We start from the raw sequence: 16,611 nt of genomic DNA on the forward strand, positions 1-16,611 counted from the left end.
TAGGAACATTTTTGAGATGGAATTCCATTTGAGTGTTTCAGTTCAGGTACCCTATTCTGTTCAAATTGCGCTTCAGTAAAATTATGTCAGATAAAAACATAATTGAACCCATAATAAACCGTTCATATAAACATGTGATTTTCCAGGGATAATATTACTGTAATAACTTACTTATCTTGAACAAGATTGAATTATAAAATATAGGTTGTCATTTATCACGCCTGGAATTTTGTACCGTACCCACTGAGCTCACCATTGCTTATCACTGGAAAGCGAAGCGTTCTGATAATGCCAGTTGACTTATCCTGACAATTTGGTGTAGCGCAGTATCCCATTTTCATTAAAAATTATCACATCGGGCTCGTCCTCATCATAACGATGCTTAAGACTCAATATGCCGTCATCTTGAAGGATTGTGGTATCGCGTTCAGACCTTCCTCGACTGACCTTGAATTCTGTACCACAGTACCATCCTCTTTGGTCCTGACCTCTTTCTACTATAGATAGCACCTTGATGATGTAGTTATCTTTAGTGTATTTGGAATCTTTCATACTCTTTGGTTTGGGCAGCCAAACAGCAAAACAGCTGCTGTGCTGAACCGTGCAGAGGCTGTGAATTCTGTAGCAAGAATGCTGCCATTACGGGCAATTAGACGTAAGATATAATTTCGACTTGTTCCTGTATGCTATGCTGTGCAATGCACACGAGTAATTTAATTTCAGTCTAACTGGTTTGACTTGTATTGTTGGTTACAAACGGTATTAGTTTGTTACACGGTTGTGAAATTTATTAACAACATTTTAGCTTATTTTACAATGTACAACGATTTTTATACGTTTATCCTATCAGCAGGTGTATTTTTAAAATATTCGGTTCATCCTGATGATACCATAATAGGCCACGATGTATGCTTATTTGTCCATACGTATTTAATAAATACAGTTGCCATAAATAGTTCATTGTCAACAATCAGTTGTGTAAGTCATTTTTAGAGCGAAATCTATTTTTGGGATTCGTTTGTAGCAACAGTTTGGCCGTGTGCATATGTACGTTGCCGAGATTTGTCCTGCTTATGTATTCCAAGCAAAAGTGCTTCATAACCTTACTTTAATTGTTGAAAATAAACACTAAAAAGCTCATTGTCAACGATCAGTCATTTTTAGAGAGAAATCCATTTTCGGGATTCGTTTGTAGCAACTGTTTGGCAGTGTGCTTATGCACGTTGCTGAGATTTGTCCTGCATACGTATTCTTTGCCAAAGTGCTTCATAACCTTACTTAAATTGTTGAACAGAACACTCCTCTTATAGCGTGATTAAGTAGCAACTGTGTGGCAATGTGCGTATGTACGTTGCTGAGATTTGCCGTGCATACGTATTCCTAGCGAAAGTGCGTCTTAACCTTAGTTTAATTGTTGAACAGAACACTCCTCTTATAGCGTGATTGTTGAGTGAAATCACTGGTTTCTTACTAAGGCGAACAATTCAAGTTCATGTCAGCGTATGTGGAACTTTTTCTTAAAAGAATTCTACATAAAGCCAGAGATTTGATCACGATATCGATAGTCGCGTAAAACAAGTTTGCTTGATTGTATTAACGTTTCTAAATATTCCCCACGAAACTAGTGTCACCGTCGCCTTCGTTTACGAGTTGCTACTCATTCTACTTGATGGCAAGATGGGCGTGGGGGCAGTGCGGTCTAAAGTGAATCTAGATCATAGTTTAAATCCTTGTTCATTTTCTAGGCTAGGTCTCATCGGAAGTTTATCACTAATTGTCACCAAAAATAATTTTATGAGAGTTCAGTAATATTGTTACTAGACACACACACCAATGCGACAGCAGTTGGAATCCTGGCCAAAGTAAGTGATGTTTTTAAATAGAATCTCATCTCTTTGACCATATTGCTTTTTATTACAATAATAAGCTGTTTAAATCTGCAAACTGATAGCATTGTGCGTAAAGTTTGAGACTCCGGTATAGCCTAATTATTCGTTCTCAGCTTAGTCATTTGGTTATGTCCCATTGGGTGATGAGGGGCTGGGCACCCCTCTCCCAAATAAGCTGAGAACGATAAATGGAACTACGAAGATACAGAAAACTTCCCTTCAGGTTTCTTGGAGAGCAGTGGTATTATGTCGTCTTCGGATTGGCCACAGTATAGCAACGCACTCCTACTTACTGAAGGGAGAAGCCCCCTCCCGGTGTGTACTTGTGGCTATCATCGTACCATGTTACACATCCTTACGGAATGTGTGAACCTGGCCGGTCTGCGCCATAGTCTAAAACTTCCGAGTACCATCTCCTTCATCCTACAAGGTGACGAGCAGTCAGCAGACCTCGTCAGTTTTATGAGGGATAGTGGCCTGTTTTATTATGTATGAAAGTGAGTTTTCTATCTGCTTTTAATTATCATTTTGTTCTGTTGACTTTGTTTTAGAACATTTTTGTGTATTTTAACTTGAATAATATATATGATTGCACTTCAAGGCATTGCCTTATTCTACCTTAATCTGTCTTTTCTATCATTTTATAAGAAAATAAGGCATTGTGAATTAAATCCACTGATTATTTTAAATTCATAATAATTTCTCATTTATTTTAAATTCAGTCAGTGGATACCTTTTAAAATTTTAATTATCACTACATTTTGTTCCACCTCGTACCGTTAGAGGCTGTTGACCTAGATGTTTGGCACCTTTAAATAACCAGCAGCAGCATAATAATCATAATTACTGGTGTAGGCCTAATTTGTGAGTGGAACAAACTGATTGTGCATAAAATGCAAGAATTAGTGTATAGAAATAAAGTTCTGAAATTCAAGTTGAGATAAAAAGTCTATAGCAAGTATAGTTCACAGAATTAAACTAAAGATAGTCATTTAGGCTTGCAGTGTAAATTTGTTAGTAAATAAATGCACTTACCTTATATAACATATATATAAGGCATTGTGAATTAAATCCACTGATTATTTTAAATTCATAATAATTAAGGACATGGTCGCTTCGTTCCCACTCCTAGCCCATTGTCATCATACGATCTATCTGTGTCGGTATGATGTGAAGCAGATTTTAAATAAGTTGTACAAGTCGTTTTTATTGTGCTTGAAATCATTGAAACTAAAACATGCCTGTGGATTTTAAGTGTAAGGTACAACTCGTTACTGCTTAGCAACATATATCCATATTATATACTGTTATGCCTTTCAGCATTCAACAATCAGTTGTGCAAGTACCGAGCAAGTGGCCGCGTGGTTTGGGTCGCATAGCTATCAGCTTGCATTCAGGAGATAGTGGGTTCGAACCCCACTGTCGGCAGCCCTGAAGATGGTTTTCCGCGGTTTCCCATTTTCACACCAGGCGAAAATGCTTGGGTGTACCTTAATTAAGGACATGGTCACTTCATTCCCACTCCTAGCCCATCATTGTCATACGATCTATCTGTGTCGGTGTGATGTGAAGCAGATTTTAAATAAGTTGTACAAGTCGTTTTTATTGTACTTGAAATCATTGAAACTAAAACATGCCTGTGGATTTTAAGTGTAAGGTAAAACTCGTTACTGCGTAGCAACATATATCCATATTATAGACCGTTATACCTTTCAGCGTTCAATCTGCAAGCCTTTACGAATTAACTTCATGGACCCACAATCCTGTATTTATAACTAGTTTTGTTGTCTTGTTTAGATCCACACCCCTTATATTTAAATAATTAAAGACTGTGTCTAACCATTAACATCTTGGTCCCCTGCTAGCTTCTCTTACCATCCATAGCTGAGTCCATTATTCTCCCATGTAACCTGTCCTCCTTTCACCTTGCACGACCCCCTCCTCCAAGCCGGTTTATGCGCATAGCTTCATCCATGGAGTTCATTCCTCAGGATGAGGATACAAATTTACATTCCTAAATTAGGCTTCTTCTCATTCCAAGTGACATTCTGCCATTGTTCCCACCTATTGTACTAACGATCATATTCTCTACATCCATGTCTGTTGCATCAATGATATCCTGAACCCATCTGGCTTTCACTCCCGGACAGCAAAGTCAGTCTGAAAACAGACTGATGTATAGATAATTTCCTGCGAGAACTCTCTTAGCTTTCGTATGGAATATCATTGATCGTAACTGCAAGCTAACTGTATTCAATTGATTATGCCTCGATCAATTTCACTTAGTATACTACTGTCCTGAATATTATTGTATATGCATTGTATCCCAAAGATCTCGTATCTGGTTAGATGGAAGAAAGAGCCAAATGACCCTCTCTTGTCAGAAAAATGAATCTAATGTAATTCTGGGAGAATGCACATTCAAAGTACTTGAAATGATCCATCCATTCCAGTTTGATATTCCCGATCTGACTTTCACTCCTCTTGGTTTTCTTTCCAAACGAGATCACTTTAGTCTGTAAAGTAGACTAGGTACTAATTTCATATCATACTGCACCTCTTTGCAGGCTCCAAGATATTAGACTGCAGCTTTTCCACACAGTGTGCCATTCAGACCATGTCGTCGGCATATGTCAAAATGCTTGCTACATTTCTACCTGAGTCACTCCCTGCTATTTTATACTTTTCAGTAAATGATTCGTGTAAACTATGAACAATAACAGTGAATGATCACAGCCTTGTGTAACCCCTGTAACTATTTGGAACCAAGAATTCATTCCATAATCTAATCTCACTGTGGCCCAGTTGTCAAAATAAGTGCCTTTGATTGTAATGACCTATCTTTCACTATGTTTTTTTCCATGGTACTCTGTCATGTGCATGCTCTAGATCTATGAAGCACAAATACAACTATCAATTCTCTCATAGCATTTTTCATTTACTTGATGCATACTGAAAATCTGGTCTGAAACCAGTCTGGTTTTCATTCAACTTACTCTCCACAATTGATCACGGCCTCATTTCCAAAACGTTCGTAAACACCTTGCATGGTATAACTTAACTGATCAATGAAATACAGTACCTCTACAGTTACAACCTTCCTGTCCCCTTACTTATAGATAGGTGCTATTATTGCTTTCATCTTACCAGAAGGTATGTTATGCAAATAGCCGGGCTGAGTGGCTCAGATGGTTAAGGCGCTGGCCTTCTAACCCCAACTTGGCAGGTTCGATCCTGGCTCAGTCCGGTGGTATTTGAAGATGCTCAAATACGACAGCACCGTGTCGGTAGATTTACTGGCACGTAAAAGAACTCCTGCGGGACTAAATTCCGGCACCTCGGCGTCTCCAAAGACCTTTAAAAGTAGTTAGTGGGACGTAAAGCAAATATTATTATTATTATTATTATTATTATTATTATTATTATTATTATTATTATTATTATTGTTATGCAAATAATTTCCATGCTAATCATATTATTCTGTGAAGCTATTTCATCCCTACCTTGCCACTATTTTTGAGCTGCTTAGTTGAAGACAGTGCTAAGTGGAGTCGAGTACACAAGCCGACTATCTCCGGTTCAAGTCTCAGAAATTTTTAAAACTGAAGAGTGAATTCTACCATGTACAAAGAAAGAACTTAGATGCAAAAATTGATTTTTTGCTGTTTGTATGTAATTATTAAATGCAATTATTTGCCAAGCACTACAACTCTTTTGCTGTCTAAATAACATTTTGAGTTGCAGTAAATTTGAAAGAAAAAAAACTGAAATTATACTTCATAATATTATATATATCCAAGGAGGCACTGTGATACACATCTGCATTTATAATAATTTGCTTGGATTTGTTTCACACTCTTTTATTCTGTTTTTTTAGAAAAATAACAAGTGAAATTTGTTAGTTAACATAGTCTTCTTCAAACAATTCTTCTACTGTTATGTTATTCTGCCTGTGGGATTAATCTTTTACTCATCATCTACTTCAAATTCTGATGGGGTATGGATGTCAGAGTGAAGGTACCACTGCTGGTAGATACAAGGTATACACTGTAAGCTGGCCATGGTATCTTTAAGTTTGTTGCTATCAATGTGGAACAAACCATCATACATTTTTTGCTTTGCCAAGTTTCCATAACCTGTCACAAATTGCATTTGTTTACTTTTTTTTTTTTGTTTTTTTTTTTTTGTTTTTTTCTATACACATTTTTGAAGCATTTTAAAGGACAGTTTCAATTTTCCCCTACATATGTATTGCCAACTTAAGGCCCCTTTCTTCTTTTAGATCTATATTTATTTATTTGTTTGTTTGTTTGTTTGTTTGTTTGAAAGTACACAGGTTTTACACCCAATTAAGTACTTTCTTGACATTCAGTAACAATCTATATCTATGAAGTTAAAGTTTGACAAAAACAAAGTTAAAAGTGAACAAAAACAAAATAGAACAAAATTTCCATTGTATATGATACCATTTACAGTTGATAATAAATGAAAAATTCACTAAGAAATCGCACAGTAATACAAAGCAAAAGACAATGCAAAAACAAAGAAACTTAAAACATGAATGAGTACACTGGGAAATATGAAGAATACCAGAAAGAAGGAATTATAAAAAATTTACAAATTGTAAAGGCAGGCTTCTAGTTTCTTACTGAATTCTTTGTCCGATTTGGTGAATATATCGACTTCTTTTGTTACAGTGTTATAAAGCGATGTCATTTTTACGAAAGGTGAATTTGACTGATGCAATGTTCTTGACGTTTGAACATGAAATAATTGGTGCTGACGTGATCTTGTCTGCGGAGCATGGAATGAAATGCATCTTAACAGGTCCAAGGAATCAAATAGTCCTATTACAATTTTTCTTAGTATTTGTATAGAAATTAGGGACCATCTGGTTTTCAATGAAGTAAATTGAAATATATTCCTTAATAACTGGATTGATGTGTCGAAAGGGCAAAAAGTATTGAAAGTTTTGAAATAAAGGTAACGTAGGAATTTTTGTACAATTTCTATAGCATTCACTTATTGCTTTGTATACGGGCTCCAGATTATTACAGAATATTCCAGTATGCTCCGTACCAAGATAATATATACTTCATTCAGTACAAAGGACTGAGTAAATGGTCTCGATGTTCTTATAAAAAATCCTAGCATTCGGTTAGCATTCTTTGTTATTGTATAGATATGATTGTTGAACGTTAGCTTACCGTCAAAAATTATACCAAGATCCTTAAACGTTAAAACCCTGTCCGACCCTATCCAATACCTCAGACCTTTATTTTGTTGGTAAGGAAATTAATGAAATCTCACTTGGAATGCGTCTCAGAGGAGATTCACCGCCCCTAGAAGTACATTTCCTTTCATAACGTAATGTAGAGTATTACACGCAATTTTCATTGCTGAAGTAGCTACTTGCATTCCTATTCGCCAACGTAAAGGTGGCACGTGATCACATTCCCATCAATTATGATAGTCTTATTCCGCTACCAACACCGACACAATAAAAGCACAAGTAAATGTAACTTGTTAAAGTACCAATGATGTTTTCACAGGAAAGTAGAGGCCTAAGGCCGGTTCACGGCTCTAACCCGGGGGCTTACACCCACAGACCCCCCCCTTTGCTTGTCCCTATATCACTGGTCTTGTCCAGGTCCTATCTTAACAGTGTGCACGGCAAGAACCAATCCGAAGGAGAACACGGACCCTTCAATTTATCGGAGACTTCCTGTCTGTCGTTGGCCGCTATCCAGGCTCAGTCGTCGTCTACACGGATGGTTCAAGGACGGACACGAAGGTGGGCTGTGCGTTCGTTGTCGACAATGATAGGTTTCTTTTCGCTCTTCCGGAAACCTGTAGTGTGTACACAGCAGAGCTCTATGCTATCTGTAGAGCTTTGCGGTACGCACTGTACAATGAACGCCGTCACTTGTGTGTACTGACTCCTTGAGTTCGCTCCAGTCTATTGATACCTGTTTCCCTCGGCACTCTCTGGTGCAGCGGATCCAGGACCTGCTGGCCGGGTGTTCGGATGCTGGCACCAGAATTACGTTCTTGTGGCTCCCAAGCCACATGGGCATCAAGGGAAACGAGTTAGCAGATCGGGCTGCCAAGGAGGCAGTTACACTGCCCCCGTTGCCTTTCAAGGTTCCAGAAGTGATATTCGCTCTCAGCTGAGACATCTGGGAGATGGAGTGGCAGGCCATTCCACTTCCCAATAAGCTGAGAGCGATAAAAGGAACAACGAAGGTATGGAGGACTTCCCTTCGGGCTTCGCGAAGGGAGGCCGTGGTATTATGTCGTCTTCGGATCGGCCACGGTATCATAACTCACTCGCATCTTTTGAAAGGAGAACCCCCTCCGGTGTGTACCTGCGGCGACCATCTTACCGTGGTACACATCCTTACGGAGTGTATGGACCTGGTCGATCTTCGCCGTAGTCTTAACCTTCCGGGTACCATCTCCCTTATCTTGCGAGATGACGAGCAGTCAGCAGACCTCGTCATCCGCTTTATGAGTGGTCTGTTTTACCGTGTCTAGTGGTGTCCTTTGTCTTTGTCTTTGTTTCAATTGCGCTTTTAACCTATTGACTTCATTTTAGTTTGTGTTGCGTATTTTAATGTGTTATTTTAACGTCTAATGTAAATGAAGTGTATATATATGCACCACCAGGCAATGCCTTATCCCTTTTCTCCCTGTATTTTCTCCTATTTTATTAGAAATAAGGCATTGCAAATTAGATCCACTGCTGTTTTAATCTCGTACTCATTTTTTCATCACCATTTTTTTTTTTTTAACTCTTGTCAGTGGATACATTTTAAAAATTTTAAATATCATGTATCATGTCGTCCATCACGTTCCATTAGGGGCCGATGACCTTCGATGTTAGGCCCCTTAAAACAACAAGCATCATCATCATCATCATCAAGAACCAATCCAGACCAGCGGTGTTTCCACAGGAAAGTAAAGGCCTAGGGCCGCTTGCGGCCCTGAAGGCTTACGCCACCACCCATTAGTTCCTAAGTAGAGAGGTTGGCAGCATTGTTCATTACATGGCAACATCTTTCCCAAGAAGGCCGCAAGAAGTAAACAAACGACGGTCGTTCGCGCGTGTGAAAGTCTTGTCTTCTGGAAACCAGTATTGATATTTTGTTGAAGCTTTGCGGTTTGTGTTGCCATGTTCCACATTACCTTCCTACATATCTTTGGATTGTTTGCCTGCATCTTCATGCAATTTCATGCTAATTTAAGATTACATCTTAATAAGAGTAGTATATGATGTTTCCACTCCCAGGGCTTTCCTATCGCATCGTCGCCATAAGAACTATCAGTGTCGGTGCGACGTAAACAAATAGCAAATAGCGACAAGGAATGATAGGAGGCAGGTGTAATTATGATTAGATTTTAAAGTTCACAAGAAACTTCATATACTACTCGTATTAAGATGTAATCTCAAATTAGCATGAAAATAATGTTACATAACGCATACTGCAACACTGTAGCCCGAAGGCAGTGTTAAGTACAGGCAGTTAAGATCTCTTTATGTATCCACTGATTTGAAGGTTAAGAATGTAGTTTACTTACTTAAAGATTTTCAATTTACTATGTAACACTGACAAAGATAGGTCTTATGGCGACGATGGGATAGGAGAAGACTAGGAGTGGGAAGCCAACAGTGGGGTTCGAACCCGCTATTCCCCATATGCAAACTGACAGCTGCATGATCTAAACCGCTTACATAATGTGTAGCCCAATGCTGCCACATTCTGTTAAAATAATGAAACCACAGATTTCGAAAGAGACTTGTCATGTTGTGTGCCAGATGGCAGTTGCAGAATCAGCGACATAACTATCCAGTGTTCTTGTCACTAGTCATACCTAACCAATCCAGTCAAGTGGTCTCGTAACTAACTGGACTTAACCAATCCCGACCAGTGGTCTTGTCACTATGCAGATGTATCTGATATTCTGTCATGTTCTTGTCACTAGCCTGACCTAAGTTCCTAAGCTTGTAACTTATCGCACTGTGACGTTGTGTGAGCTGCATCATGTTGTATTCTTAACCCCTTGTTTACAAACTAACTAGTAAAGTTTTACCTATTTCACCATTTCAGATCTGATTTAATATATTCCTGCTGCTTCATTACAGTATAGTTAATTTAGGATCCACTCCCTGCGGGTGGGGGTTGCAGATGAAGAATACACCCATAGTATTCCCTCCATGTCATAAGAGGCAACTAAAAGGGGCAAAACCCCCTGTGGGTGAGGGACGCAGATAAAGAATACACCCCCAGTATCCCCTGCCTGTCATATGAGGTGAGTAAAAGGGACGACCAAGGGATGATGGAATTTGAACCATGAGACTACTTGTGATTACTACCATAATGTGAGGAACACCATGGGTCTACGTTACCTGGGAGCAGTACCATTATGTGAGGAACACCCCGGGTCTGGGCGTTGCCTGTGATTAGTACCATCGTGTGCATCCCACCGAGGCTAGAGAGTGGGCGCTCGGCTGCAAAGTCTAATGTCTAACAGGAATAGGTGCAGAGCGCAGCACTCAGATGTGTTGGTTCCACTGTGTTGAGAATGAGTCTGTATTACCTATGAATAGTATCATTATGTGAGGAATACCATGGGTCTGTGTTGCCTGTGGGTGGTACCATAATGTGTGATACACTGTGAGTGTACATTGCCTATGATTAGTACTACCATGTGAGGAACACTATGGGTCTGCATTGCTTGTGAGTCGTACTCTTACGTGAGGAACACTCTGGGTCTGTGTTACCTGTGAGTAGTGCCATTATGCGTGATTTAGCATAGGTCTACATTACCTGTTATTAGTACCACCATGTGAGGAACATCATGGTTCTGCTTTACCAGTGATTAATGCTATTATGAGGGGCCAGTGACCTGGAATTTGGATCCCTTTGGATACAAGCATCCTCCCAGAAATTAAGGCATTGTGAATTGGATCCACTGATTGTTTTGGATTCATGGTCATTTTTCATAATCATTCTGTTTAGATTCTAGTCAGTGGATACATTTTGAAGTTTTAATTTTAATTTCATTTCGTACCTCGTACCATTAGGGGCCGATGACCTAGCTGTTTAGGCCCCTTTAAACAACAACCATCATCATTCATGATCCTTTTCACTTCCTCAAGCATAATTTCATTGCCATTGTTCTTCCTATTACAAATTTTACTCGGACCTGAAGAAAAAATTGAAATCCTTTCAAAAAACTGATCTGAGTTCTCACTTATTTTGCAGGGATAAGACCAAGTTTTTCTTTCATCGCATAGTGTTCAGATCACTACTGTACAGGAATACAAGCTGATCGGATTTAGGGCACTTTATTTATTTATTTTTGTTTTTTGTTTTTAATACAGCCTATGGCGGGCCATTTTACACTAATAATAATAATAATAATAATGTTTAAATAAGTATAAAAGATAAAGGTATAAACAACAATTTTAACAGTAACAATATAACGACAACGATAACTGGCAAGTGTCGGTTACGGAAATTAGGAAGAAGAAAGATTGAGGGTTGGAGGGACGGATGAAAATGGAAACCTGGAGAGGACTTCAAAGGAATCTTTTGATTTTTTTGTTTGAAGGATGCGAAAGGTGTGAATATGTCGATATCAGTGTAGTGAGTTACCAAGAGTAGGGAGACGGTGGAAGATGGAGCATTATTGTAAGGTTGGGCGCGGACGGGACACATGAGTGCGCCGGTTGCGTGTAGGGTGGGGAGGAACGTGTATAGGGAAGAATGATATAGATGTTGATTCCCATAGGGAATCTGAAATATTTGTCCTGAATGAGCAAATTTATAATACCAATATAAATGGTCCGTTATTGGACATTATAAATTTTCCAGCTAGCTCATTCTTGGTTGCCAGCGTTTCGCCCTCGTGTGCTAGGGTGGGCTCATCAGTTGGTACCTAGCACACCTACCAATACGCTGGCTAGTGCATACCGTGGAGGCCACTGCGTAGGCTAACTGGAGCCACCGGCAGTGCCAATGCACTAAGAGACTTTGTCTCATCACTAAAAATTGATGCCTGCTTGGCCATCAGATGATATAGATGTTGATTCCCATAGGGAATCTGAAATATTTGTCCTGAATGAGCAAATTTATAATACCAATATAAATGGTCCGTTATTGGACATTATAAATTTTCCAGCTAGCTCATTCTTGGTTGCCAGCGTTTCGCCCTCGTGTGCTAGGGTGGGCTCATCAGTTGGTACCTAGCACACCTACCAATACGCTGGCTAGTGCATACCGTGGAGGCCACTGCGTAGGCTAACTGGAGCCACCGGCAGTGCCAATGCACTAAGAGACTTTGTCTCATCACTAAAAATTGATGCCTGCTTGGCCATCAGATGATATAGATGTTGATTCCCATAGGGAATCTGAAATATTTGTCCTGAATGAGCAAATTTATAATACCAATATAAATGGTCCGTTATTGGACATTATAAATTTTCCAGCTAGCTCATTCTTGGTTGCCAGCGTTTCGCCCTCGTGTGCTAGGGTGGGCTCATCAGTTGGTACCTAGCACACCTACCAATACGCTGGCTAGTGCATACCGTGGAGGCCACTGCGTAGGCTAACTGGAGCCACCGGCAGTGCCAATGCACTAAGAGACTTTGTCTCATCACTAAAAATTGATGCCTGCTTGGCCATCAGATGATATAGATGTTGATTCCCATAGGGAATCTGAAATATTTGTCCTGAATGAGCAAATTTATAATACCAATATAAATGGTCCGTTATTGGACATTATAAATTTTCCAGCTAGCTCATTCTTGGTTGCCAGCGTTTCGCCCTCGTGTGCTAGGGTGGGCTCATCAGTTGGTACCTAACACACCTACCAATACGCTGGCTAGTGCATACCGTGGAGGCCACTGCGTAGGCTAACTGGAGCCACCGGCAGTGCCAATGCACTAAGAGACTTTGTCTCATCACTAAAAATTGATGCCTGCTTGGCCATCAGATGATATAGATGTTGATTCCCATAGGGAATCTGAAATATTTGTCCTGAATGAGCAAATTTATAATACCAATATAAATGGTCCGTTATTGGACATTATAAATTTTCCAGCTAGCTCATTCTTGGTTGCCAGCGTTTCGCCCTCGTGTGCTAGGGTGGGCTCATCAGTTGGTAGAAGCCGGAAGAGTATTACATTTGGTGTAGCCATTGCTTATTTTGTGAAGGTAACGTAGATCGGAGAACTGTAAACTGTAAACGGCTTCTCAGCTCAAGTTTACCCAGGTAGTTCATAATGTCAGATTTACTTTTGTTCTTAAAACCAGAATTGCGAGTCTTAAAATGAAAGTGAAAAAGTTAAAAATACTATTTAGTTGTGATATGTTAGTTAGCAGATGAGCACCAAATAGGGGAACAAAAGTCAATAATGGGGAGAACATACAAGACAAAGTATAATTTTAAGGCGGTAATATCATTAATTTCAGTGAATCTGTAAAGAATGCCTAGGGTACACACAGCACGGGATTTTATAGACTGAATATGAGCAGAGAAGGTTAGTTTACAGTCTATTATAACGCCGAGGTCTCTTACCTGAGAAGCAGATTGCAATGTTTTTCCCTTCATGGTATTATGCAATGTTCATTCCTTGCTTTAGCAATGAAAAGGAGATTGTATTGCACTTCTTAACATTGGGAGAAAGATTCCATTTCTTAAACCTGTCACCACACGAATTGAGAACAGTCTGTAATTCATCAGTCATCAGGCGTAGACACTTCTCTTAGGATTTTCAGGTCGTCGGCGCACAAGTGGAGGGAACACTGACTATTTTGGGTGCAAAGAATTATCATCGATATAGAGAACAAAGAGTAGGAGTCCCAGAATACTGCTCTGAGATACACCTGATAACACAGATAACCATGATGAGGCAGATTGAGGGAGTACCACTCTTTGTTTTCTGCAGGAGAAGAAACTTGTTATCAATGACAATTTTTATTTATTTATTAATGCCTTTTTTTCAGTGGCGAAGTTAGGGCTCGAAGCCCTCTCTTCCACTTAACCACATACTAATCAAAATCATAAATAAAATTGAGATATTTAAGATAGTTAAAACCAAACAAAAATTAATAGAATTGAGAACAAATTTAAATACATTACTAAGTTAATAATAAAACTAATTAATAGTAAGAACTCTTAATAATGACTAATCCTCAGGTACGCACACATTCATACTTCAGCCGTTCAGTTAGCTGTCCTCAGCAGGTAGTCTCGGCAGGTGATCTTAAACCTTTGTAAAGAGCTAGTTTCTCTGACCTGAGCTGGCGGGGAATTCCATAACCTGGCGCCGGTCACTACAAACGATCTATTAATTTTATTTGTGCGGTGCACTGGAATAGAAATAGATCTGGAACGTGTATTTAAGTTGTGAAATGATGATAAAAACGTGAATTTAGAAGAAATATACAGCGGCTGACTTTCCGCTAGTACTCTAAACACCATCGTTAAAATGTGTAGCTGCCGACGTTTATCAGGCTTCAGCGATGAGAAAGCCTTATAGTATGGGGTAATGTGAACATCGTACCCAATATTGTAAATAAATCGCAGGCAGGAATTCAGTGCTCGTTGAGGTTTGTGTTTCTTCTCTTGTTATATCAACTAGAACAACGTTACAATAATCAAGAATAGGGAGAACCAGTGTTTGTATTAGTTTGGCCTTAAGCTCAAATGGAAATACATCCCTTTGCCGTTTAAGAAGGTGAAGCGCTCCAAAAATCTTTTTACAGATTTTCGTGTGATCAGACCAATCAAGTGTTTCATTCATAATTACGCCAAGATTTTAAACTGTTTTATTGTAGGGAATAATGTTACCATTCAGTAGGATAGGCGGGATTGCAATATTGTTTGAGCAGTTCAGTAATTTTCGTGTTCCAATTATGATTGCCTGAGATTTTGTGGAGTTTAGTATAAGAGAATTTCGTTGTGCATATATACTGAGTCGGCGGAGGTCATTGTTAATATCTTGTATTGTTTCATCTAAGTCTGAAGTCATGCAGTGTTGATAAATCTGAAGATCGTCAGCATAGAGGTGGTGTGTGTTATTTCCTGTCACAGATGATATGTCATTGATATAAATACAGAAAAGTAAGGGCCCTAGAATACTGCCCTGTGGGGCACCACTAAGTTTCATTTTCCATTTAGAGACCTTGTCGTTTACTGTTACACGCTGTTGACGGTTACTCAAATAAGAACTAAAAAACTTAAGCGCAGCCAGGTCAAAATTTAGTAGTTCCATTTTCTTTATCATAGTGTGAATGTCTATAGTGTCAAAGGCGCTACTGAAGTCAAGAAGGATAAGTATAGTAAGCAGTCGTTTGTCCATAGCATTTCTAATGTCTTCAGTAACCTTCAAAAGTGCTGTCGCGATACTGTGCTCCTTCTTAAATCCATACTGCAAAGGGTCCAAAAGAGCATTTTTATTTAGGTACTCCAGAACCTGCTCGTATACTAAACGTTCGAAGGCTTTAGAAAGCGCAGGGAGTATGGACACCGGATGATAGTCAGAGGGTGATTGTGGGTCTAAACTCTTAAGTATCAGTATAATATTGGCTGTTTTCCAGACATTTGGGAAAGTTCCGTTTAGTAAACAAAAGTTCAGTATGTGCTTCAGTATAGGCAGGACAGCACCCATAATGTTATGTATAAAAGCAATAGGAATATCGTCTACACCTGTGGCCTTTGATTTAATTGAGTACAAAGCCTTTTTAACCTGATTTTCTGTGACACTGTGAAATATGAATGGTGGATTGACTGGAGGGGAAGGGGGTGAGACAGTGCAGTTAATTGGGGTAGGTTGAATATTTATTCTACTAGAGTAATCATTCAGTTCGTCAAGTGGAATGTCAGGAGTTGTCTGCCTCTGTTGATGTTTTCCTATTCCCAGAGCTCTAAGTTGGTCCCATGCACAATTAGAATTTATATTAGCTAAATTCCAGAAATATGCACATTTTTTATTTCTGATTAATTGCTTTGTGCGGTTTCTTAAGGTGCGGTAAGATTCGAAGTCTGTCATCTAGGGTTTGCTTATAATGTAGAAATAAAGATTCAAACCGGATAATGCAAACAAATGGCGTACTTCAAGGTGATCCCCTGCGCCCCACCCTATTTAATGTGCTCACATACGATGTTGGTGACAGAATTCGATAAACAACAAAGGCAAAATTATATGCAGATGATATGGCAATAGCAGATAAATGGCTTGCATAAGGCAGTAGACATTAAGTGACTGGGCCCAGAAAAACGAAGTTACAACCAATGAGGACAAGACTGAAATGATAATTTTTCGAAACTGTGGAAGGCCAGCAGTTTCTGACCAAGTGACCTGCAACGACAAGGAACTGAAAATAGTCAACAATTTCAAATACCTAGGCATTACCCTACAGGTTACAGGAAGAAGCTTTAGGCTACACATAAGATCAAAAACAGCAGCCGCAATAAAAGCTATCAATGACATTGGACATCTAAATCTAATTTCACTGGAAACAGCAATGTCATTTTTTCAAACATACGTGCTGCCCGTTCTGACATATGGACTCGAGCTAATATGGGAAGATATAGAAAGGACAAAATTGAGATTTCTCAAAAGAGCCCTTGGTGTATCAGACAACCAGATTCAGACTGGTGTACGAACTTGCAAGAGAAACGTTCCTAATAGAGGATCTACGGATAACTC

At 39.2% G+C, this 16,611-nt stretch overlaps 1 protein-coding gene across 1 annotated transcript in view; it reads left to right on the forward strand.

Moving 5' to 3' along the window:
- The first annotated feature begins 507 nt into the window (after positions 1 to 507).
- Positions 508 to 16,611, forward strand: part of LOC136863937 (NADH-quinone oxidoreductase subunit B 2) — a 68,565-nt gene continuing 52,461 nt past the window's right edge. The window contains exon 1 of the mRNA XM_067140383.2: positions 508 to 655. Within this exon, the coding sequence (XP_066996484.1) occupies positions 631 to 655 (25 nt within the window). The 5' untranslated portion in view covers positions 508 to 630. The remainder of the gene's footprint in view (positions 656 to 16,611) is intronic.

This window comes from Anabrus simplex, chromosome 2 (assembly GCF_040414725.1).
Source record: "Anabrus simplex isolate iqAnaSimp1 chromosome 2, ASM4041472v1, whole genome shotgun sequence".
NCBI classification, from domain to species: domain Eukaryota; kingdom Metazoa; phylum Arthropoda; class Insecta; order Orthoptera; family Tettigoniidae; genus Anabrus; species Anabrus simplex.